Source organism: Sus scrofa, chromosome 14 (assembly GCF_054392235.1).
Source record: "Sus scrofa isolate SSC_HxYL_T2T_F1_AM1 chromosome 14, Sscrofa_HxYL_maternal_Yorkshire_Landrace_v2.0, whole genome shotgun sequence".
In the NCBI taxonomy this organism is placed as follows: Eukaryota; Metazoa; Chordata; class Mammalia; order Artiodactyla; family Suidae; genus Sus; species Sus scrofa.
The window spans coordinates 138,721,155-138,747,175 of NC_139396.1; the positions used below are offsets into that span (position 1 = coordinate 138,721,155).

General features: G+C 39.2%; 1 protein-coding gene across 8 annotated transcripts in view; it reads left to right on the forward strand.

Annotated features, from left to right (window-relative positions):
• The window catches only part of SORCS3 (sortilin related VPS10 domain containing receptor 3), a 612,545-nt gene that overhangs the window by 447,393 nt on the left and 139,131 nt on the right, over positions 1-26,021 (forward strand). For all 8 annotated transcript variants that reach the window (XM_021072812.2, XM_021072813.2, XM_084993359.1 and 5 more), the window contains 2 exons: positions 2,867-2,931; positions 13,600-13,718. In XM_021072812.2, coding sequence (XP_020928471.1) covers positions 2,867-2,931; positions 13,600-13,718 — 184 coding nt within the window. The remainder of the gene's footprint in view (positions 1-2,866; positions 2,932-13,599; positions 13,719-26,021) is intronic.

Consider the following 26,021-nt stretch of genomic DNA (forward strand, 5'->3'; position numbering starts at 1 on the left):
GATAAGAAGGAAAGGTAGCTCTTTTTTTCTCTGCCAGATGAGTTGGAGAATTACTGCAGAAGTTCTCTAAATTGTCTTATCATGTCCTTATAACTATAGCCAAAATGTCTCATAATCACACTGGATCATGTACCATCTTGATGGCTCAGAGGGATAGGCTACTCTGATTGACCATCCTGGACAAAGCACATGGCTTGAGTTGGGTATAACAGTTCTGCAAAGGATGGAAGGGTTATAGGGGTACTATGCCAACCAATACCACAGGTGCCCATTCTTAGGGGCCAAAACCAACTCAAAAGAAACATATACACAGCTTTATAAAATTAAAAGTGTTAGAGGATGTGTAATCTAGAGTATGAATTCCATAGAAGTCCAAAGGAGGGTGATCTAGAGCTTGGTTTTAACCTTAAAAGATATACAGGGATTTAGATAGGTGGAAGGGATTGAGCAATTCTGAATGAGGGGGAAGTTTATGTACTTGTTTTATTGTTGTCTGCCTTATATTAAGCTCCTGAGAGGCAGTGACTTTTCTATAGAACGTAATGCTTGATGACTGTAATTGATTTAATCACTATGGTTTCAATTCTGTCCATTCTATCCTATCATTGACCTTGGGTGAGGATAGAAAAACTGAGAAGGATAGAATACCTGAGAAGTCTCTAATCCTGAGTATACAAAATTTCTTGTAAATAAACAGAGAGGTTGTGGCATAGAGAAGGTATCCATATAGCCCTTTCTGGTGCTTTCAGTCCTGTGCGTCTGACCTTAGATAAATTAGACATTCGAACTTTGTCATTATCAGGGGCATATTGGGTTGTTCATTAATTCAGTAAATACATTGGTAGGACCTAATATACACTAGGCCCATAGGTGCCAATGATTCAAAGATAAATAGACAGGATCCCATATCTTTAAAGTTTATATCCAAGTATGAAAGACACAAAATTGCAATCACATAAGTGATGTGATTGAATCATGCAACACAGTGGTTCCAAGACCATGCATAGAAATCACCTGAGAGCTTTAAAAAATAATGATGCCTTGATTTTATCCCCAAAGAATCTTATCTCATTGGTTTGGGAAGGGGCCAAACATATGGATATTTCAAAGCCCCCTCAATGGCTGTTATGATCACCCAAGTTTGAGAACCACCAAGCTAAGGTCCTATGGAAGCAAATAAAGTATTCTTCAGTGAGATGAGGATGGATGGGCTGCTAGAGGGATGAGGCCAATTGAGAACTAAAGGAGGGGTTAGGATTAGCTGGAGAAGAAAAGGGACAGGGGGAGAGCTGGGTTTAAAGGACCTTGCCAACCAAAGGGAAAAGAGCCAAGAAGACTGGGAGCTGCCCTCAATGGAGAAGTAAGTTAAGCCTTCCTAGTTCTGGCCTGGCCCCTGTGTCATCTTAGACAAATATCCATTTCTTTGTGCCTCCATTTCCCATTCAATCAAATATAACTAATGATACTTGCTCTTCTTATGTTAGATGTTTGCCCCTAGGATCAAATGGATGAGGAAAAATTAAAAGAGATAGTATATCAATGATAATTGGTAAAAATAAAACATTAGAGTAAAGCCTCTTATGCGGTTTTTTTGGAGAAAGAAGTATTTTATGTAAATGAACTTCTTAAGTAACGAAAGTTTAGCCGTTCAAAGCAATAATCACTAACAAATAAAAAATCACTTCATTTTTCCTAACAGAGCTCATTTGCCTCTTTTCTTAAACAGAGTAAGCTTATATCATTAGCCTCCTGCCTACCGTGTTCTCTGCTTCTGGCCCCTCAGCATGGATATCAGATACCGAGCTGTGCTTTAATACAGTTATGGCCTCAGGACCTGAAAAAGTATAGTGGATTCATGGTGTGGAAGATTGGGTTTAGAGTTCTTAGGTCTGTGTTTAATAAGTTTTCTATTTTTCTTGTTATCTGGGTACCATCTGTTGATTTTTGCCATTTTAAATTCTACTTTTCCTTTCTAACATGCCGCCTCTTAGCCACTGAGGACTAAAAAACCAGAATGATATTTATAATAAGAGTAAAAAGACTATGAGTCTATGCTTGCTAGAGAGAGAGTAGATCATGTGATGTCTTTAGTGCATGAATGTTTTAATGTCTCTGTTGCCTTTTTAGCTCACTTTCTGAGTCTTATTCTGGCCTAGAGATTTTATGCAGGAGGTGGCTCACTGGGCTTTATGTGTGGAAGTGTGGAGGCCCACAAGGATTAATTTGTAAAGATTCTTGGCTTTCATTTTCTGGCTATTGATCATAGACTTTTTGCTCTTCCATCCCTGCCACCAGGAGAATCGTGTCCTTGTCAGACCAGAGTTTGAATGTTGGTTACTATATATTTATTGTTCACAAGGAGGTAAGGAAGAGCAGATAGATCTAAACTCAGGAGGTTAGGACTGTCTGGAAACAAACAACCCAGAGCAGAGGCTAAACCACCTTACCTGGGGTAAGAGTGTGGTAAGAAATAACACCCCCTCGAGTGGGAGGGCAGAGGGGGAGGAAGTGGTGGAAATGATCAGATGTGACAAGATCGAGCTGCAAGGTGGTAAAGGGTCAAGGGCAGAGGTTTAGACTGGTTTTACTATGGAGAGCATTCCTTTGTACTTTGATGGGTGTATTGAAAGTTACTGACTCACTGATGCTTTTCCAAGACACATGAGTTGCAACCATTACAGGTGACAGCTATGAGAGGCAACCACCCTGCTGGGACCATATGTCACCATATTCTGTGGGTCCTTGCAATCCCGGCCAGGCCCTCTTGAGAAAGTGACTTTCTGAATCATGACCCCAAATGCTTCCCCGCTTTGTTGTCTCCCACCCATATGGTCACTGAGCTTCTGACTCTTCTTTCATTCCCCAGGTCGGTGGCTGGATTGGACAAGGAAGCGGACCTGGTGCACATGGAGGTGCGGACGGCAGATGGATGTGAGTGCTGTGGCCACCAGGCCAGGCCCTGGGAGATCTGCCTGCAGCTCTCTCTCTCCTCCCCAGATTTGCATTTTAATGGCTTGGGAAGATGAACAGTCCTGAGCTCCATTACTGCCATATCCATCTTTATTTCCTAGAGTTGGGGAGAGGCCTACAGTCCCAGGGGAGACATTTCATTGAAATAAACCCTCGGGAATGAATTTTTCTGGGGACGTGAGTTAATATGATAAATTTTGAGGCTCCTGTTAGTAATTTCCCAGCATCTGCAGTGTAATTCTAGTAGGAATGTCTGTAGCTCATCGTAATTATTTTGCATTTACATGGTGAATTGCAAGGACTGCTAGCTTTAAAAAAATAAACCTTTATATAGCCATGCTTACCCCCCAAAAAAACTGGAAAAAAATATTTGCAAAACTATTTATTAATTCAACAAATTCTTAGAGATAGCCTACTGTATGTTGGGCAAGATTCTTAGCCCCAGATTCAGTTATGAGCAAGACCTCTATCATCCCTGCAAATAAGCAGAGGAATCCTACATTTCAAATCTATGACCCCTTTGTACATTGTGCACCCATCTACATCTTAAATAGCATCTGCACCAACTTATATCTATAGAGCTCTTTCCTGCTCAAGAAAAATAAAATCAACTTAAAAATGTATTACATATGTGAAAATAATGATATACATCAAATATATGGAAATGTAATGAACATATTCTAGGTCATAACTAGAGCTAAATAACTCATGCAAATAGTAGTGGTCTAGGAGTATAGCCGTAAAAAACACCTAACTGTGAATTGAGGTCCTGAGTTCTACCACCCACTGAACATGAGACCTTGAGACCCCCTAACCTCTCTGTGCTCTGGTTTCCTATTATCTGAGCATACTTATCCTGGCTCTGCCCAACTCAAAGGGTTTGAGTTGAATGCACACTTGTAAGCAGATTCTCTTTGACCTGGATATAGGTGTTGGGGTATCATTCAGAATATGCTACCTCCATGATAAATCTACTGCTTTTAAGGCCAAACACAGCTGCACGCTAGAAACATGCACTTTGGGGAATATATTTTATTTGCTTTATTTTTATTTTTAAGAGAGTTGGAAGGTGATCAACACTTGTTACTTTGTGCCTGGCACTTTGCTGAGTACTTTCTTTTTTTCTTTTTCTTTTTTTTTGATTTTTGAATAAATATAAGCTCCTCTCTGAAGCAGGCAGGGATGAGGGGTGACCCACACTTCCTTTACATTTTTTAACAGGAGAGCTATTTAAGATTTAGGGAGATAATGGCACATATTCAAAGAGTGGCAAAGCTTGAATTAGAAATTTACTGCTGAGAAAAAAGAAAAAAAAAAACTGGAAACACTGGATGAAGGATGAGATGGAGGGGTTTGAAGAAGAACAGTGGACAGCAGCTTTCAGAAGATAACCCACAGTTTTCGGGACAGCCCTTGACTTCGCTTTGATCTTTATGTCAACCTTTTTAAGCTATGTATGTGATCTATAATTTCTGTAATATTGAAGAGTTGGGGAAACTTTACAGGACTGTCTGACCTCTTATCTAGTGTAGGAACCTCCCCCGCCCCCAGCTTCTAACAGGGTATCCTCAGAGTTCATGAGCTCTGCTTAAGACAGATCCATTCTATTGCTGGACAGTTCTCCCTCTTTAGGTAATTTCTTACACTGAGCTTAAACTTATTTTCTGAAAATTCAAGAATGCTGATCCACATTGGGATAAGGTCTATAGTATAAGAATACTGTGAAGTTTTATGAGATTAAAAATACAGAGCACAGAGTTCCCATCGTGGCTCAGAGGAAACCAATCTGACTAATATCTATGAGGACGCAGGTTCGATCCCTGGCTTTGCTCAGTAGGTTAAGCATCCAGGGTTGCCTTGAGCTGTGGCCTAAGTGGCAGATGCGAGGCGGATCCCATGTTGCTGTGGCTGTGTTGTAGGCCCAGCAGCTGCAGCTCCAATTCAGTCCCTAACCTTGGAACCTCCATTATGCCTCAGGTGTGGCCCTCAAAAGAAAAAAAAAATGCAGAGCACATAGAAAAATTCCCAGCTTATTGTCAAGAATTGAAAAAAAGCTGATGGATATAAAACAGGAATAAATGTCATATGCCACATTTAGGTTAAAGGATAGTACGTATTAATTCTGTTTCACTTTTTAAAGTTTTAAAATCAGTTTTTTGGTAGTTCAAAAAATCTTCTCCTGACCTAGGGAATTGGCTCTCACCCATCTTTATTTGAAAAGTGCACCTAACAAGATTGAATTAACCTGGGGATGTTTTGTTTTACATATCCTAATGAAATGCATGACTCCGTTCTGCTGTGGTATGTGGTGAATGCTGTTCCCATGGCCATTTCTCTTAACCTGTAGCATACCTTATGATCATCTGGTGAGCTGGTTCTATAGAAGACTAGATAAAGTATGCTTGGTGTGTACTTTTCTTTTAAATGTGGCTACTGGAAAATGTAAAGGGTCATTAGTGGCTCCATCATGTGTCTATTGGACAGCACTGCTCTAGACTGAAGGGGTTGCAGGTGCAACAACACAGCATGTGGCTCTTCAGTATTATGTGTGGCCTTGACCATCCTGGCTCTAGACTTGCCTCTTACACTCTGGAGCAAACCCAACATAAACAGGTCCCTTGTCTGGTTTTGATGGGAGTATCTCCACACTTCCCTACTCCTGGTCCTTCTCTTTGAGTGTCAGACCTCCAGATTAAACTAAAGTCATTGAATTATCTCTTGCTTTGGCAGGGTTTAAAGAGGGCAAAGCCAACCAATCTTGTTAACAACAGTGTGAAACCTGCTTCTGCCGTGAGATTCAGGATTCAGATGGCTTCTTCTCCCATTCTTTTCTGGAAATCATCTCACTCTGAATGTTGTCAGTGTCCCCTGAGAATATTCATGTTAATATTCATGTTCTTATTCATATGCATATTCATTTTCTCTCTCCCTCCCTCTTTTTCCCTCTCTCTCCCACACTCAGTTACATACTCATATATGCATTCTTCATCCAAGAGACAATGGAGTGTCAACAGTGTCAACAATGGAGTGTCATATTGGTCCCTAAGATTTGAGTTGGAGAATTATCTCTGTCAGTTAGAAGCTATTTGACCTTGGAAAATTTTTTAACCTTTTTGTGATCTTCCAGTGCTTCACATATTTAAAAACACACAGATATAATAAGTATTTTTATCATTTTTTCATCAATTTGCAAAAATTCTTATTGTAGAGTAAAATTTATAGTGAGGCATATTTCAGTTCCATGAACAAAGGAGTAACAATTTGAGGACCCCCAAAATGACACAGACTGCCTTGTAAAGTATCAAGTTCCTCTTCATTGGAAATTCTGAAACATAAGCTAGATGAGTGCCTCAGAGGAACACTGTAATTAGTGCAACTGTATAGGAGCTAAAAGGTTTTAGACATCTAGACTTCACATTTCTAGATCCAAACCCACAGAACATATATGACCATTCATTGTCCCAGGACCATTATCTGCTCTCTTAGCCAATCATGACACTTTCTCATCAACCAAGATAAAGCCCAAAACTTCCTGACAAAGCATTCTAGGCAGTCATAAATAATCAAGTGGGCTTGGCACACAAGGCAAAACTATCAGCCTTGCAGCCTAAACTGTAGCTTCTAGACGCATAGAGTATTGGCTCTTAAAGAACTTGAGGTTATTAACTAGTTCAATGGTTGTAAATTGTGTAACTAAGAGCTCTGGCATTATTTTAAGAACTCAACCAAGAAGAGGATAAGGAGAGAGTTAAATCAATAGGACTACAGACCCCCTTGCCTTCTCTTCATTTATATAAGGCATGGTAAAATCTACTTCAGGAGTTGCTATTGTGGCTCAGCAGTAACTAACCAACTAGTATCCATGAAGATGCAGATTCGATCCCTGACCTTGCTCAATGGGTTAAGGATTCTGTGTTGTTGTGACTGTGGCGTAGGTTGGCAGCTGCAGCGCCACTTTGACCCCTTGCCTGAGAATTTACATATGCCACAGGCTCAACCCTAAACAGCAGTAAGCAGAAAGAAAAAAAAAATCCACTTCATATATTGAGAATATAGGATGGTTTTTGACAAAGGATCTCAGTATTTAAAAGCATGATTGGAATAGATTAGAAATTTTCAAATTGCCTCACTCTCAAGCAGCAACATGTGTAACAATTTTCTCAAGGTCCCATAGATAGTCAGTGACAGGGACTGAACCAGAATGTGAATTTTAGTCTAATTCTCATCATAATTGTCCTTCCATGATTCAAATCCATAATGGTTAGGATCACTGGTTCTGGTGTCAAATCACCTAGGTCCAAATCCTATCCCTATTGCATTTTAGAGCTGTGGAATTCAGATGCATTACTTAATCATTCTCTGCTTCAGTTTCCTCATCTGTGAAATGGGAATGAAAATAATTCTAACTCCTTATTGGGGCTGCAGCAATTCCTGCATGATTCTTACATTCTTGCAATAACCAGTTTAAGGCATATATTTCCTGCAAGACCAGACAAGAGAGTGAACATTCAAAAATGTTACTGTCACCACCACCACTACCACTACCTAATCATCATATTCGGAGTCAGTTTATTTGGCAAGTGGAGTAGGAACAGCCCTGAATGGAGAGTCAGGAGTCCTAAGATACTTAGAATCAGTATGATTTCTAAATGCCTATTACCCTGCCAGATTTCCCTCTGTGTCCGTAGAAGGAAGAGACCCTAGAATTCTCCCGTGGGCAGTAAGAAGTTTCACAAAAACTCTAAATCCCTAGGTATGCTAGGAAGGAATGGTAGCTACCTTTTCTTATCTTGCTGATTTTAGGTACCTACCCTGTCTCAGGTGCTGTATTAGGCATTTGCAATAACGTCAATATCCTTTGTTTTTCACTGTGCCTGCAAACAGGTTAGGCTCACTCCTCAGTCAAGGGAAAGGAAGCTTATGGAAGCTAAATAACTTTTCAGAGTTTCTCGGAATCTGCTTGGTTTCACTTATTTGCATTTGAGAGTTAATGTCATTATTTAAAATAAATAGCTCCTGGGTATTTCTCTACGAAAAGACCCGAAGAGCTGAATTTGCTTTTTGTTCACAATTTTAATTCACTTTTTCAATTTTGACAATATGTATATTACCCAAAGGGATGGAGATTGAGTGAATCATGGAAAGTTTTTTTTTTTCCTCTGAAATGGCAAGAGACATGACGTTTAGAATAGTTTGAATATTTAATAATCTTAAAGGCAAAACATAATCGCAAGTCACAATATAATTCAACATAAAAATGTGTCAGCTTTTAATGTAATTCAATTCAGTTTAACTCACACTTACTGAAGATTTTTTATAAAGTCAGCACCAGGTGGGAAACAAAGATGACTAAGACTTTATCCCTGCTTCTCAGGAGATGATCCTTTTGCAAAGGTTTGGCAGAGTGAGGAATGCTGGACTTTACAATGAAACTTGTTGATGTAGGTGGATGAGAAGCTTGCCTTATAAAACTGCTGGCAGAAATGAACCTTTTAGGAAGATAACATTAAGGGTGTCAGGTTATTCCCTTCCTTATCTTTCTACATTCCTCTTTCCTGATCATCCTTGACCCAGCACAGATACTAAGGCACAATCACTTGTGAATATATTGTCTTCATCACTAATCTGGGGTTCTTCTGAGGGCAAGGACCAATCTTATGTTCTGCTTTATGGAGCCTCTGGGAGTGTCTGACACATGCAGCTTCTCTGCACAACTTGACCCCATACAAAAGGAATGAATCAGTCAGTCTAAGGTTACCTCTTCTCACCAGAGAGGATATTGGTCCACCACATGTAAGTTGAGAAGCCATGAGACTGGGCACACGGGGTCAATGGTACCACCTTCCCTATAGTTCTACCAGTAGTAGAATGAGTTAAAACAAGCCAGTACTGATAGAGCTATGGAGCAGATATTGCTCTCCAAGGTATAGGCAACAAAGCCTTGACTTTTTGTCAGTGGATAAGTGACTGTACCAGCTCTTAGAAATACATTTGAAAGACATTTCCCATTTAGAAATACATTAATCTTGAGGATGAGGTGACTCTCAACCACTTGGGAAATCACTGTCTGGTTTTCCCAGAAGGGTAGCCAAATGAGATCTTCATTCAGTCTGGTCTTTCTAGTTTTTCATTTGAGAATGTTTTGAAGGAGAGGATAGAAATAGAAGTTCAAGAATAAGGATTAATCAAGTCCACACATTATCATCTAATTTTATAGTGCCTTCCACTTTGCACCTAGATGTCCACATCAGTTTTTACTCCCTTTTTCAGGAATTCCCTTCTCCCATAGAACATGTCTCCATCCAGGCTAAACACAAGGGCTGTCTCCTCCTTCAAGTCCTCCTTGATTATTTCATCTCAAATGTGCTTTTTTTTTTCTTCTTGTCTGAGCACCCATAGCATTTAAAGAAAGCAAACAGTGACATAAATTCAGAATATAACTTATGACTTTACCAGTAGGACCTGTGCCCTACTGTTTACTTTTATTTATTTATTTATTTTGCTTTTTAGAGCTGCACCTGAAGCATATGGAAGTTCTCTAGCTAGGGGTCAATTCATAGCTGTAGCTGCTGGCTTATGCCATAGCCACAGCTGTGCCAGATCCAAGCCATGTTTGTGATCTACACTCCAATTCTCAGCAATGCCAGATCCTTAACCCACTGAGTGGAACCAGGGATCAAACCCACATCCTCATGAATCCTAGTTGGGTTCATTATCACTAAGCCACAAGAGGAATTCCTCTCCTGGTCTTTTGATTCTCCGCAATAAAACAGAATATTCCTTGTTGTTAATTGAACCTATGAGGGACACTGTGTTAAATCCCCTTCCTTCTTTCTTCATAATAAAAAGAATTAGCATTTATTGAATTTTTTAGATTTAGTCCACAATGTGTTAAGCATTTTTCATACATAATCTTATTTAATCCTGACGATAACCCTGAGAGGCAAATACTAACTTGTTTGCACCTTGCAGATGAAAAGCATACTTCTGCTTAGCCAAGGGCAATCAGCAAGTAGCAAGTCCAGGAATTGATCTTCACACTTTCTACCTTCAGAAGCCTTTCTCTCAAACCCCACAATATGCTCAAGTGATCTGGGCCTCCTCCATTTTATCAGCCATATGGTGCTATTAAAAATAAATAAGTAAATAAAAAGGCCACACTTGTTAGAAGCCTATTTGGGTATTTCAAGTTATCTGATACATAGCTTCTTTCAGTTTCATTACAGAATATGGCTGCATTCAGCCTCATTTGGAGATAATGTCCAAAGTCCAAATTTATGACCCTTTATAAGTCAGAGGCCTGAGCCAATTGTGACTCTTTCCCACCTTTGAAATCCACATTCCCCTGGGAAACTTGTGCCTGCCTGACACATTCTTCTCCTCAGGCCCCACATTGGGTTCTCATGAGGCAGTGGGTGCTGTAGCACTTGTTATCGTGTTTCTGTGGTTTGAAAAATAAAAGCGTTGAGCCTTCTGATATATGAGCTGAACCAATGACTGCGAGGCCACTGAATTTTAAGTGGATTTTGAAAACTCATTTTAGTGCTGCTTTCCTGTTAAATTAGACCTTTTGTTCCCTGCCAGGCAGGGGCAAGTCGGAAAGGGGGACGGGGGGAGAGCCAAGAACTAGGACAGGTTTGGCGCAATAGCTCACCTGCCATGGGCCAAGGTTTAGGTAGGTTTACATTTGTTGGGGGTGGCCTTGAAGACACTTGATTCTTTTTTTTTTTTTCAACATCTCCAAGTGCAGGAGTAAATACCAAATAGACGGGGGAAATGAGCCCATGAGAGGGATAAGCAGACATCCTCCTGTGCACACCTTTGATTACCGGTGTAAGGAGATTTCCGTGATACTTGCTGTCAAGAAAGAAGAAGGTTGTCATGTCAACACTTGTGGTTTCTTTACATGTATTTACTGCTGCGTTTCACTGGGTTTTGGTGCTTTATTCTAGGAGCAAATTACTAAGCCTTTGTGGGGCCAAGAATATTCCTGGAGGGCAGGCCATGTGCTCCAAGGCACAGCCTGGGCTGCTTGCCTTCCCCCGTCCTCTCAGCCAGAAGTGGAAAGCCAGGCCCTTCTTGGCTTTCTCTGTGGACAGAGACCGAGAGGATGGGGCCCACAGGATGTACTTCCACAATAGGGGAGGGAGCCAGACTGATAACACGTCAGAGAACGGGGAGGACCGGGCACTCTCTCTTCTCTGGAGAGGCAGGAAAGGACCAAATTTCAGAGTCAAGATGCAAAATGAATGGCCCCTAGGCTTGTTTGGACTGTAGGCTTATTTCCTTTAGCCTCATAGAGTTTGAACTGCACCATATTTTAAATTTAAATTAGTTTTCAATTTTTTAAACATTAGGAAATTTGACAATAAAAAAATTGGAATATTTAACTTTATGCGGAAACTCAGAACATCTTATTCCTGCATCTCGATGATAATGGATGCCGAGAAGCAGCTCCCCAGTAAGGAGACAAGTATTGGCCATTTTACTGTAGTTCCAGGTGTCCCTCAGTGATCCCTGACATTAAGGCCATGTGCCAGCTGCCTTTTATCATCTTACCCCAGCTCAGTTTCCTCTTATATATTATTTGCCTGGCTCCTTAGACATTTTATTTCATTAAGCTGGTTGTAAAAGGCCTTCTATTTCATAGAAATATATTTGGGCTTTGTTTTCAGGCGCTCAGAACTGTTGGTGGTTCTGAGGCTGGGGGGGATTAGCTCAGTTAGGTTTGAGAGATGATGCTGGCTCTTTCCCTCGGGTCCACCCTGCTTTGAGTCCATCATGCACCTGAGCACCAGCTATGAAATCGGTGCAGCAGGCAGCACAGATGGGATGGACTTGTCCAGGCAAATGGCAAGGGTCATGGAGAGAAGAAGAGAGATTCTGGAGACACTTCAGAGGCAGAATTGTCAGGGCAGAGAACAAGCTGGATTGCACCACAGAAAGGAAGGAAAGGAGAGTGAGGAGGCTTGAGAGACTGAGCAGATGATAAAACAGCTGATGGAGAGACTGAAATCAGTGTTTGATGTGTATGGATTAAGGATCCCAAAGCAACTTGACTTTGTCCAGATTTGAAAAGTAGAGATATAGCACATAATAAATTTGTTTTCTCTTAAAACGTGTTTCTTTATTAAATTAGCATTTTATTCATAAATAAATATTTGTAATAGCTAGCTACAAATAATTTTTGAGTGAACCCTTTTTAGACAGCAGTTCCTTCCAGAATAGAAAATTTCTAAGTCACGGCTATATTCCTGGAACTTATATAATACCCCACACATTATATGCACACAAGTACTTGCTGGATCAATCAATAATTAAAGATCAACAATGAGGGAAGATTTAAAGTACCCTTGCTTTAAACTCAATTGTTATAAATTGTTGCTTATTTAAACTTTTGCCTTTATTTATCTCTACTGCTTACCACCCCCTTCATTGTAGCTTGTGACACTTAGGCACACCTGTGTGCATATTTAAGTTGGTGAGAACATTAGGTATATGTAGTAAGGCAGGTCATTTTAGATGGTGACAAAGACTTCTTTGCTTTTAATCCTAAAGTGATTATTACTTTCCACTTTGACCCATTTATTATTTTTAAGCATCATTAAATCAATAATACATACTTGTAAAGCAAGTTTATACAGAGGTTTCTTTATAGAGACTTCCCTGCAGTTTTTCCTTGGAGAACAAATAACAGAATGGATTGTCTTCCTTGCCTGACTGTGTCCTCATCGTCAGAATGCTTAGAGTCCAGAATTTCTCATTCAGGTCCAGCTGCTTGAGGAATGTTCAGCAACTGAGATATTTAGAAAATGTTACAAGTAGTGATACAAGTTTTATTTATGAGTAATAAATAAATACAGTTTTATTATAAACACAATAATGATGTATATAATATAAAAAGCAAAGGCCCTACTTCAACTCTTTCTCCTTAAGTCCATTCCTTCTCCCCAAGTAATCATGGCTAATTTTTGTAGGTGTCCTTTAAAACTTTTTTTTGCTGTGTGGTTAAGGTAAAAACCTATATTTATAAAGACAAAAAATTTTTTTTTAAATAAATTGGATCAAACTATATATATTGCTAGATCATTTTTTAAGAGGGTTGTAGAACAATGCAGCTGGAGGAAGCAGAATGTTGATGCATATGTATATCCCTAATTCTTTTATTTTCAGCAATGGTACCACGTATGTGTACCTGTTATTTAAATGTTCCTTAATTCACAGACATTTAGCCAGTTTCCTTTTCTTAGTGTTATAAACAATGCCCCAATAAACATCCCCCCATCGCCCCTTTGTGGACATATATACCTGTCTCTAGAAAACCTCATTTGAATTAGAGTTGCTAGTGTAAGACCGGTACATTTAAAATTCTGATAGCTATTTCAAACTTGTTCCTCCAAAAATTTGTACCAATTTAGTCTTGAGCTGTTAGGATGTAAGATTAACTCTTTCCCTACTCCCTTTTCTGAACTAGATATTACTTTTAAAAATTTTACAAATTCTGTGGACAAGAAAATGTGATCTCATGGTTGTTTTAAATGGCATCCTTCGTAAACAGAACTTTGTGTGCTGAGAGCTTCACTGACCGCTGCCCCTGTGTCTAAGTGTTGCTCTGCCCTCCTCTTTCAGATGCTCACTACCTCACCTGCAGGATCCAGGAATGTGCTGAGACTACTCGGAGTGGGCCTTTTGCTCGCTCCATTGACATTAGCTCCCTGGTCGTCCAGGATGAATATATCTTCATTCAGGTAAGTCCAGATGTACAGGTAGAGGGAAGATGCAAAGTCAGTTGCCTACAAGGAAAATGAGGATGGCTTCCCAGAGGCTATGAAGATGCTATAGGAGAGGCTATGCTGTCTCTCCTATGCTTTGGATACCAGTCCCCTGGGGAGATCCCGGACTTGTGGTGAAAGATGAAGGTGTTATGGGTCACTGCCATATACAGGGTACTTTAGTGGCCTGCTAAAGTTCCCTCAGTTGCATTGTCGTTTTATTATGCCAAAGAGGTCTTGAAATGATGAGGACTTGGCCTGGGGTTTGAGATTACTTAGAATCAAATCTCATTAGAGATGAGGAATTAGAGAGGAGATAAGTAATTTATCAAAGCCACATTCTATTTCTGTCCAAAGTGGCTTATCTAACATGGGAATGAGGCGCTCCAAGAAATTAAGTGTCTCTAGGATTTTCTTTCTGTGAAAATCTAGGACTTACTAACTCTTCCCCTCCCAGTCCAGTGCTAACCACCCCTCGAATGGCCAGGCCCAGGCAGGACACAAATTTTTAGACAAACTAGGGAAGCCTTGATTTAGGTTTTTTAAAAATTAATTTATCTATTTGTTTTAATTAATTAATTTATTTTTCCACTGTACATCATGGGGGCCGTTACACTTACATGTATACATTTTTTTCCACCCTTTGTTCTGTTGCAATATAAATATCTAGACATGTTTCTCAATGCTACTCAGCAGGATCTCATTGTAAATCCATACCAAGTTGTATACAATAACCCCAAGCTCCTGATACCTCCCACTCCCTCTCTTCCCCCAGGCGGCCACAAGTCTGTTCTCCAAGTCCATGATTTTCTTTTCTGTGGAAGTGTTCATTTGTGCTGGATATTAGATTCCAGTTATAAGTGATATCATATGGTATTTGTCTTTGTCTTTCTGACTTATTTCACTCAGTATGAGAGTCTCTAGTTCCATCCATGTTGTTGCAAATGGCATTATGTCGTTCTTTTTTGTGGCTGAGTAGTATTCCATCGCATATATATATATATGTGGTGTATATATATATATATATATATATATATACACCACATCTTCCTAATTCAATGTCGATGGACATTTGGGTTGTTTCCATGTCTTGGCTACTGTGAATAGTGCTGCAATGAACTTGCGGGTGCACGTCTATTTTTCAAGGAAACTCTTGTCCGATATATGCTCAAGAGTGGGATTGCGGGGTCATATGGTAGTTCTGTGTATAGATTTCTAAGGTATCTCCAAACTGTTCTCCATAGTGGCTGTACCAGTTTGCATTCCCACCAGCAGTGGAGGAGGGTGCCCTTTGATTTAGGTTTAGAGTTTCACTGGCAGGAGGGACCAAATACATCAAAAATGAGAGGAAACAAGTGAAGATGTGCCATCGAGTGAGGCATGCTGAGTATGTATATAGGGAGTGTGTGTGGTGTGTAGTGTATGTGTGTTTTGTGTGTGGTGTGGTCTATGTGTGGCATGTATGTGTGGTGTGTGTGTATGTGTGGAGTAGTGTATGTGTTGTGTGTGGGTGTGTTTGTGTGTGGGAGGGTGTGTTACTGGGATAAATCATCCTCTTATTTGAAGGCAGCATCCTTAATGCCCCACTTTCTGCCTTCCCACCTTCTGCTGTCAGTGGTTTTCCAGATTGTTTTGTATCAAAACAGTGAACTTCAGAATCTCTTGAGTTTGCTCAGAGCTAAGCACCTGGACGGCTCTCTCGGCCTCACCCCTGGCCTTTTAGTCCTGATCAGCCCCGACTCTCCTATGACAACTGTGAACTTCAGAGATGGGAATGGCTCCCTTCCTTTGTGCCCTTATGGCTTTTATTATCTACCATTGCTCTACACCTAGACTATTAGGAGTTGTTACTTATATCTCAGGGGATTTTTCTCTTTTCTGAATTGTTTTTACACTCTCTGAGGATAGGGGTAATATTTTATACACATACTTTACCCCAAACCTTGGCCTTAACAAGACGCTTTTGCAAATCAAGTGTGCTCAGTGACTGCTTGTTTTATTGATAGAGTATGGATGTAGCAGTTACTTCTTTTTTACAAATTAGCTATGTGGGCTTTCGAAGTGGGATAATATATAGGAAAAATAGCCAGTCATTCAAAAACCAGCTTGAAAGAGGGAGTGAAAAGGAGATCTTTGTGGCTTACAAAATCACTGTTTCTCAGCCCAATTAAAAGCTAGAATTTCAGGAATTTTTTTTCCTAAGTCTTGGCAGGTCATTTGGTATTACCATTTGTTTATTCATAAGTATTTATTGAACACATACAATGCAAAACATGCAGCATTAGGCACTACTCTTGGTGTTCCCACACTCTCTGCCCTTGGCCTACTTCTCTTACCTCCAACCACACCTCCTGATGGTCCCTGGGAAATCTCATAGTTTCAAGCATCTTCTCCGTGTTCTCAAGGTGTTGGGACCTCCCACAGATACTGTGGACCTACATGTCTAACAGCCATCTCGACATCTCAAATAGTAAAATACAATTGTCAGGCCTCCCTTGAACTTGACACATTGGTGGCACTACCCTCTGCCAGGTAACTCAAGGTAGAATCCTGGAAGTCAGTCTGTGTCACAAAGTTAAGTGAATCCACAGCCTCTGCTAATATTACCCTTAGTTATTTCTCAAGTGTTTCCTTTTATTCCATTTCCATTGTTAGGGTTTTATTTTAATGTAGAAGCACAGGGATGATTTATGAATTTACCAATCTGATTACCCTTTTCTTAATGCTAATACTGCATAAAATGATGAAACTGGCAGAATTGTTTCTGGGAAACATGACTTAGAATTAAAATGTTCAGATTTTTTTGGTTTCATTTTTCCTTGTGTTGCATAAAGTTTTCTGTAACTCTGTAGGCAGATATCCAGTTTTTTTTTTTTTTAACTTCTGAAACATTTCTTTTTTTAAATTATTATGCTGGAAACCAAAGAAGTTCTTTTCTTTAATCAGCATCAAATTTTATTTTGTTTGGAAGAAAAATGAGTTCCCGTTATTCGATAAAATTTTATCGATTCCCTACTATGTTGTAGACCCCATTTGAGGTGCCGAGATTAAGATATTGAACACAGTAAAGTTCCTGCTTTTGTGGCATTTACATGCTAATGGGAGAGAGGAAAAATATATAGATGATATATATATATCCATATATACATTTATACGAAAGGCTGTGAAGGGTAGTGGTTAATGACCTACTGTTGGGAGCCTAATGGCCAGCATTTATTCCAACCTTGGGTCGCCACACTTAGCTGCTTGATCTTGACCTATGCCTCATTTTACTCATCTATAAAAAGAGGATAATTGTAGTACCTGCTTCATGAGTTACTAGGAGGATTATATTGGTCAATTATATCTGTAAAGCACCAAAATAATGTCGAGCAAATGTTGCTTTCTATCTTCTTTTCTACCTTCTGCCATCATCTGTTTATCTCTATATACAAAATATATCAGTTGACTACAGTGCTGTAGATAAAAATAAATGCTAAATGCTTGGCCATGAATGTTGGGTGTCAGTAGGTATTGCTACTTCATTTAGGATGACCTGGGGAGGATTTGTTGTATGGTGACCAAGGAAAGAATGAGAGAAGTCAGCACTCAGAAGGGGGCATGGAGCCAGATCTGTTGGGCCCTGTACTGCTTGAGCCCCTCATGCAGGGTGGGGTAGACAGGTAGAAACTGGGGGCTGGATTTGTAAGCAAGAATGGTGAGAAGGTAGGGGGTTGGTAACATCAGTTTGGTGGGGTCGGCATAGTGATATTTTTAAATTGCAGAATTGAAGTCATCAAGGGAGAAAGTGTGGATTAAGAAGAGATATAATCTAAAGACTAGGCCACGGGGCACTCCAATATTTAGAGTTCAAGGAGCTGAGGGAAAAGTAAATGAGACTTGGGGAGTTTAGAGACAACATCAGAAAGGCATAAGGTGTAGCTCCCACACAGTTTTGTTTTTTTTTTTTAATGGCCACACCCACAGCAAATGGAAGATTTGGGGCCAGGAATTGAATACAAGCTGTAGATGCAGCCTACACCACAGCTGCAACAACACCAGATTCTTTAACCAACTGCCCCTGGTTGAGGATTGAACCCATGCTTCTGCAGCAACAACCAGAGCTGGCTGGATTCTTAACCCACTCTGCCACTACGGGAATTCCAACCCCAGAGTCTTGAAGGCTGCCTTAAGGATTTTTTTTTTTCCCACTATGAAAGAGATAGGAAACAACTGAATTACAACTCTCTAAATAATGCAAAAGGCCGACGCTTCTGAGAAAAACGTTGAATTTCATTAATCATCAAATAAAAACAGATTAATTGCTGTTATTTGCAACTCTCAACTGACTAAGATGGAAATGAAATAGAAGAATGTCAGTGAATTGCAGGTAAACAACTGCTCATAGTGCAAGTACAGATATAAGGTGGTTGGCTGTCAATAATCAGAATCCTTTGCTTCTCATGGATGAGTTTGAGGGTTGGCTTTGATATAAAAGATATGTCTTAGTTCTGACAGTGAATGCTTAATTAAAAAAAAAAAAACTATGCTGCTTTAAAAAAAATCTGGTTGTATGATCTATTTTCCTTGGTTTCCTGCCTATGTATTTGTTTGAGGATTTTGAATATCTGTTCTAGCTAAGCTTTATGAATATAATGTTACACAACATGGCAAACCTTCTATTTTTGTATAACATCGATTGATTTCCTCTTGTGATAAATTTTAAATTTGGTGTATTTCTATGCCTTTCTATTTCCTCCCCTCTCTCTTTAAATCCACAACCACCCCATTTTTGTTGGTTATAGTATCTCTTAGTGTTTGTTTTCCTATCTTAAAATGTATTTCTGTTAATTTAAATACTTTATTAAGCATTGCTAAAGAAAGGTGGAGAAAAATAGCATGCGTGTTTATGACCTCCTTCTCTTCCTCTTCTACTCAACTCCAGTTTTCTTTTTAACTAAGTAATTTGAAGCATTTATATTCTGCTCAAAGCTTCATTCCTGAATTTATTTAGATTTTAGTTTTATAGGTAAATGTATTCAGGGGCTACCACCAGTCCATTACTGTAGTTTTCCGTTTTATGTCTTGGTTGTCTGAAATCTGTCCTTTAGTAATGTCTTAAAGAGAGGTGAATTCTAGAGTGCTGAAAATATATTTATTCATCCTCTTTATGCCTTAATAACATCTTTTAGGGGGTAAAATTTGTTATGTCCTTCACTTTCCTTAAGAAATTTGCTTCATTAACTTACTGAATGTTGTGTGTCTGGCTAGCCTAAAATTTTTCCCTTCTTAGTGTCTTGATTTTTTTTTTTTTGCCCTTGATATATAATTTTAAAAAATATGTACTTGAATACTATTTACTTTATTAATGTATATTTTCCAGTTGGTCTTACATGTGGATTATTTTCCCTGGAATATGTCTCGTTCAATTGGTTCAGTTTCTTGTTTTTTTAATTTCTCAAAAGTTTCTGTGATTTATATTTTGAAATATGTATTTTATGTATTATACATGTTAGTTTTATTGTTTTGGCTTGCTTCCTCCAGGGCACTTAGGATGTGTACAATGGACAAGAAATACAAAGGGGAGCTGTCATTTTTTTTCCTTCTAACGCATTTTTAACTCCCTGAGAAAAATGAATTTATAAAAACAGTTTTACCCATACTGTCCCTGAATGAGTAATTAGCTATGTCCAGGCTCCTCTTTGCCTTTTTTTCTGCTACTGTTTAACCTCTTTCATGAACCTTGCCACCTTATATTTTATCTCTTTCTGTTGCCTCAATCTATTTCCCCCAAGCGCTTGCATTTCTGTTTTGACTCTTTACCTGTAGAGGTGATATCATCAAATGAGTTGTTTATAATCCTAAGAGTATGGTCACAACGTTTTTGCTTCATGGAAGCTTTTTTGTTGTCGTTGTTCTATGCCTGCTAGACTTTTGTTTTGCCTGTCCCTTTCCCTTTTTTATTTTGTTGTGTTATTTTTTGTGTAATTCTTGTGCTGTTTTCTTCTGCTGCTCACCATTACGTATCTTTTAATGACATAAGCTCTTCAGGATGAATAGTTTGAGGAAGTTCATCTTGGAGATAAATCAGAGCTCTCTTTCAGCTTAAGAAGAATCCCCCTTGGTTCTCAGTGAAGGTCCCTATAATGAAAGAGTAGTAGTCTGTTAGTAGGTTCTTCTTATAAGGTAGGACCAACTGAGTGGTTCTTATCCAACCATGCCTCTCCAGCTTCTTGTCACCATTCAATTCCAGGAATACTCCCCCTACCAATTCCTGGCCCACCAACCAATTCCTGGTTCCAAATAATAGATCGTTGGTGTTGCTCCTTAGGAAGTATTTCTGGAGAACTCTATTGCTCTAGACTGACCTAAGATTTGTAGCTGTAGACATTTTTGCCCTTGTGCCTGCCTGCCCCCTGTTTATCCTTCATTGCTTTTGGCTTCCTTTTTGCATATACTGTGTTTTGGGGTTATATTTTCATTCACTATAGAGTTTGCATGATTCTTTCATGTTATCCTTGTTGCTAGAGCAACATCGTCTATAAGCTCTTCTATGATCTGAATTCTTCCTACTGCATCAGCCTCATGTGAATCCCTTTCCCACCACTGTTCCCCATATACCTCCCTTTTCATATTTTACCCTTTAATAAAAATAAACTATTCCTGGCCCACCAACAATTCAACAATTAATCTCTGTGCATGCACCATGTCATTTCTGCACTATATCATTTCTTGTCTAATATGCTTTTCTTCTATTTTGTTTGTGTCTTGGGGTGTCCTTTTATCAGACAAATTCATCCTATTCGATTCAACTTAGGCAATGTCTCCTATAGGAAGTCTTCCCTGACGTCTTCAATCAACCAGGATTAAACCAAGCTCCTTTGATGATTGCTTATCCATGTGTATTATTCCTCCCAAGCTAGGTCTGTAAATTTTAAGAGCAACGGGACTACATTCTATTCATCATTGTTTTTCCTAAACTTAGCATAATGACTGGTACTCAATAAACGTTTGTTGAACTGAACTGAACGGAGAAGATAAGACATCATCCTTATTCTCAAGGAATGTGGTTAGTTATCTTTTTAAAGCAAGTGAGTCCTGTTTCTTCAACTAACAATATAAGACAACTTAGGGTAATTGGCAATTGCTCACTGCATAAGAAATGACCATGTGTAGAATGTCTCTCCATTTTTATAGAACTGCTCTCCACGAATTATCCATTATGTGATTCAGTACCCTTTTTATATTCATTCATTTAAATATATTAAAATACATTCAGCCCAGTGGGGAACACAGACAATGAAACAATTATCATGGAGCGTGATGAGAGATGCATTAGTGGAAAGCACATGTTCCTCTTAGCGTGAGGAAGAGGAGCTCTTGACCCTGCCATGGGAGGAGGGTCAGTACAAGCTTCCTGGCAGTGGGGCCATGAGTACCAGTGAGACAGGTGAGGGAGAAAGGGCATTCCAGGCAGAGGGAAGGCATGGGTCAAGGGAGCAAAGTGAGAGGACATAGTATATTAATTATAGATAGAGATATCTAAGGATGATAGTAATTGCGGGAGGGAATGAAGTGGCTGGAAAATAAATTAGAAAATTGTCCTGGAGAGGCAATTTCTACTTCCTTTTATTAAATATTGGTAATTTTGCATTTCCCTTTTTGCAGTTGTTAAAATGCTCAAAACTAAATTTTGTGTCAATTTTGGCAGCTTCCCTGAATTAAGCTTTCTGATATTGTTCTTCCTTTCTCCTATACCACTGATCGTTTTGGATTACTTGGAACCTTTCTTTTTTATATTTTTGCTTTATAATTGCTTTTGTAAAAAAAGAATATTGGACAGCATCTCAAATACATTTCTGGTGTCAGTATGGGTCTTTGTTTTTATTTTTTTTTTGGAAGGTATGAGTTTTGAAAGTTGAAGTGTGGGAAAGGCTATATGGAAAAGGTAAGACTTGCTCTGCAGTAATTAATATCTACCTCTGAAAGAAGAAAAGGGCAAGAGTTCCTCATTCTGTTTGTTGAAATAAGGCTTCCTAGAAGACCTTCAGAGCAGAAAACCCTAAGACCAACAGTAACTTCTCCACAGTTTAAACCTACAGATTGGTAGTGGAGTAAGCTATCAGGGCATCGAGATAGGTTATATTTTTCCTGCCCTGGCTAGAAGCTGCCAAAGAACTGTTTGGGGACAAGAAGCACACCCAGATTTGGATCCAGCCCCGCCCTTATTGGTGACATCACCGTGGAATATCCCTAAGGCAGAGCTGGACACCGAGGATTACACAGCCACGGAGTCCTGCCTTTCTTCCATAGTTTGGCTTGTAAAGGCAGATATTCAATTCTACACCTACAATGTGAGCAGCTGAATAACAGCAAGATGGACATAAGGGGCTTTGGTGGAATTGGCTTTTCATAATTTTAAGAGACTTATCACTTCAACTGTCTGACTTTCTAAAATATCAATATTTTATATTTTGTTTTAGTGCCACAAGAGAAAGAATTCTAAGGAAAAAAAAAAAAATAACTTGAAGAAAAAGAGACCCGTCTATCCCCTCACTCATTCATACCCTTCTGTGCCCAGTGTGTTTCTTAACAGTTTTTATATTGGCTCTTAGGGAACTTGTCTCAAAATGTAACGAAAATGGACAAAGGTGTCTGGAAGGGTAGGTCTCCAGGATTCAGACCCTCCTTAAAAGTGTAACTCTGCTTTGGTTTTCTCTGTTTATCAGGGTTCTTAATACTTTTCATTTGATGAAATGAATCTGCTGCTAAAAAACATTTGCAAACCCTGACATTTTTGTAGCACTGCTGACTATGTAGGTCAAGGTCAGGCTTTTTTTGTGTGTGGACAACTGAACCACTAGAAATTTGAGTTGACAGGCAGACCCATATTCTGTCTCTGCATATTTATAAATAAAATGTATGTATTTAAGTCATAATTATTTACCCACGAGTGAGTCATTGTTAATAAATGTATATACATTTGATAGTGCAGTTTAAATAACCCCAAACCTAGCTAACATCTTTATAATGCACTTCTCATGATACCAATTTTGCATAAGACATTTATTCTCTTCCATTTACCCCTCTAAAGGAAAGCTTTTAATATCCAGTCATAATTTCTTTTTTTTTTTTTAGATATGGTGTTATTATTTTTGATCCTGTATCTTGTATGGTAGAAGGGTCCCTATACTTACCCACACAGCTCCCACAATTTACAGAGACCCCACATATTCTGCCCGGCTTTTATTTATTTTTTATGGACAACGAGGTAAAGGTAGCCATCCTGATGGTTTTGCTTAGGGAACCTAGTGTTTGATCTCCTGCTATCAGGGAAGTTGAGCTGGAGATGTACAGAAAGCTGTGAAATTTGTTAATCCGTCAAGGCCTTTTCTGTGCAGGGGGCCCAGGGCCTGGGGTTTTGTAGTGAAATCAAAAGGAGCTAATCCTTCCCAGAAGAGCCCTTGTTTTAATGGGAAAGTGTCTGTCTGAAATGCCTCCGTTCCACATGGATAAAAGAGAAATCGGCTTTCCTCTGTAGGGGCAGGAGGAGAGAGAGATAAGTTGGTTTCTGTGTTCTGAGCCAAGATGGTTGGAAATCCTGTCTTTTCTCCTTATCGAGTGGCTTTTCTAGTGATTATCCTAGAGAATAGGTAGTTCAGCAGTGGTTAACGATAAAATCCCTTCAGTAATATGATTCACACCCTAGCTATTAGGGAGTGTGATGAAGAAATAGGAGCAGAGCCCTGGAAAGTTATCACGAAAGATTGTGTGTTTTCACTAAGCTACATGAAGCCCAGTCCTGTTCTTCATCTGGCAGGGGAGGTGGCCATCAGTGTCATAGGGTTTAGTCATTCATTGAATAAAGTTGCATTGTATGTGCAATTGAATTTTTTTTAAATGCTTGATACTGCCATATCTTCAAATATCTGACTTACAAAAAAAATCCATAATTAAGATACAAACTGCTTGGGGTTAATAGATGCAGACTCTTGCCTTTGGAATGGATTAGCAATGAGACCCTGATGTGTAGCAGTGGGAACTATGTCTGGTCACCTATGATGGAGCATGATAATGTGAGAAAAAAGAATGTATACATGTATGTGTAACTGGGTCACCATGCTATATAGTAGAAAATTGACAGAACACTGAACCACCTATAATGAAAAAAAAATAAAAATCGTTACAAAGATACAAAGTATTCTGTAGGGATAGACAAGAAAATTTGAAGGAGGGAAGGCCATTTCACTTCTGCCAAACCCTTCTCCATGTCTTTAAGGAGACCAGTAACAGTGCAAAGCCATCTACTATATAATGCCACTTTCAACTCCTAGTGATGCTATGAAGAGAAGCCCTATTTATATACCAAGGAATTCTGGGGGAGGACATCTCTAGCAATGTCATATTTAAGAGGGGTTCTCAGATAATTCCAATAGTCAAATGAAGCCAGTGGTAGTTTGGATACAAGTTGCTGTTAGTTTTTAAGATTTCTGTGTATAAACATAGACATATAGCACTATTGTACTATTTTTTTGTTGTTGGGAAATGTTCTAGAAGATTTAGCAGTTAACAAGTACAAGTAGCCAATTAACAGATATTTGTTGAGCTACTAGAAATACGCCAGATGCTACGGAGCATGTTAACAGAAGACATTGTCCCTGCTCTCAAGCAGTTTATGATTCAAGTAGCAAGCGGCCTCATGTGAGGAAAAGAACCTTGAACTCAAAGACCTGGGTTATAGTCAGGAGTCCGCCACCTACCAGCCAGGGAACACTGGGTGTGTCACTTGGATTTTCCAAGCATTAATTTCCTGATCTCTGTAGAATGGAATCATGCTACTTGTTCTGCCTAAATTGGAAGGTTGTTGTGAGGATTAAGGGAGATAAAAATGGCTTTGAAATGCTTTGAAAACTGCAGAGGCCTATAAAATGCAAGAATCAAGAGACTAATCCACATGCAAAAATTAGCCCTACTGTATTTTGTGTATTTTGTGATAAGCCTATCACATAAAAGATGACTAAATCTTTCCCTCACGTTCATTCTTTAATTATTCATGGCTTCAACACATGTATTGACATATATGCATGATAAAATTATCCCACATACCTTCTACTGTGTTGGTTGTCAAAGGATATGGCTTCTAATGATACATATATCTGTGTATATACAACTGTAGATATGCTGGAGTTTAATTATCTTTTAAGACTCTTGAGTGCCTTCTTGGTCCCTAGATGACCTAGCTTTCGATATTTTAAGAGCCTGCTTTATGCACCACCATGAGATGTAAAGAAGCCTCTATGGTGTGGCTACTATATCCCTAATAAATTGTTATCTTTCTGAATGACAAAAAGCCCTGAGGCAGAAATTAATAGAGTGTAATTATTCAAAGAAAAACTATTTGGCAATATTTTAAATGATGTTAATTTTGCCTTAATGGGAGAGATTTTGAATGTTAAATAAATAGCAATTTCATCATTAGGGACACATTTACAGCACAGGAGTTTAAAGGAAAATGAAAGAGTTGCAGAGACAATCTTCAAAAGAAATCCAATAAAGACATCTTCAGGTGAATATTCTTGAGGCGCTTTCAGAATCTTAAGTGTTTTCAACAGGCAGCACTAATGGAAGTTCTTTAAATAGCATGTAGCTGGGATGTGCCTCCACACAGATAATGATTTTAGTGACTTGAAGTAAACATTGTTATTAGAGTTTGAAATACCTCTGTGAGTACACACAAAATAGTGATCAGATTGTGAAGTAATGACGTTTAGTTGACCTTCGTGTTGAACATCTCTTCCTTCCCATTTCCCATGCTTCTGCCTCACCTTTGATCAGCAACTAGCTGTGCATGGAGGTGGCGGTGTTACCTTGCCTCAGCTACTCTGTGGACCTCTTGCTTTTTGTTCTAGGGGGTAATTTCTCCCTGAGTAGGAGGCGTATAATAAGAGACCCCTTCAGCCAGTCTGGCCCAGATGCACACCTTGAGTCATAAGGGTGTCAAGATCCTATGGGATGATTTGACCAATAAGAGTTAGGAGCCAGTGGATAAGTACTCCTTTTCTTAGGTCAGGAAGGCAATTCTTAGCCTTGTCCTCTGTGAGGCACCATAGGGTCCCCCAGTGGAATTAAGCCCCAATTTCTCATGGGAGTAACCAGTTCAGTAATACATCTTGGGATGGCTTTCCCTGACTCCCAGTTTCCTGCTGTCTAGTTCCATCATTCCTGTTCCTTAGGAACATTTCTCAAAAATAAACCAACAAACCCCAAACGACCCCTCCAAAATAAATAAATAAATAAACT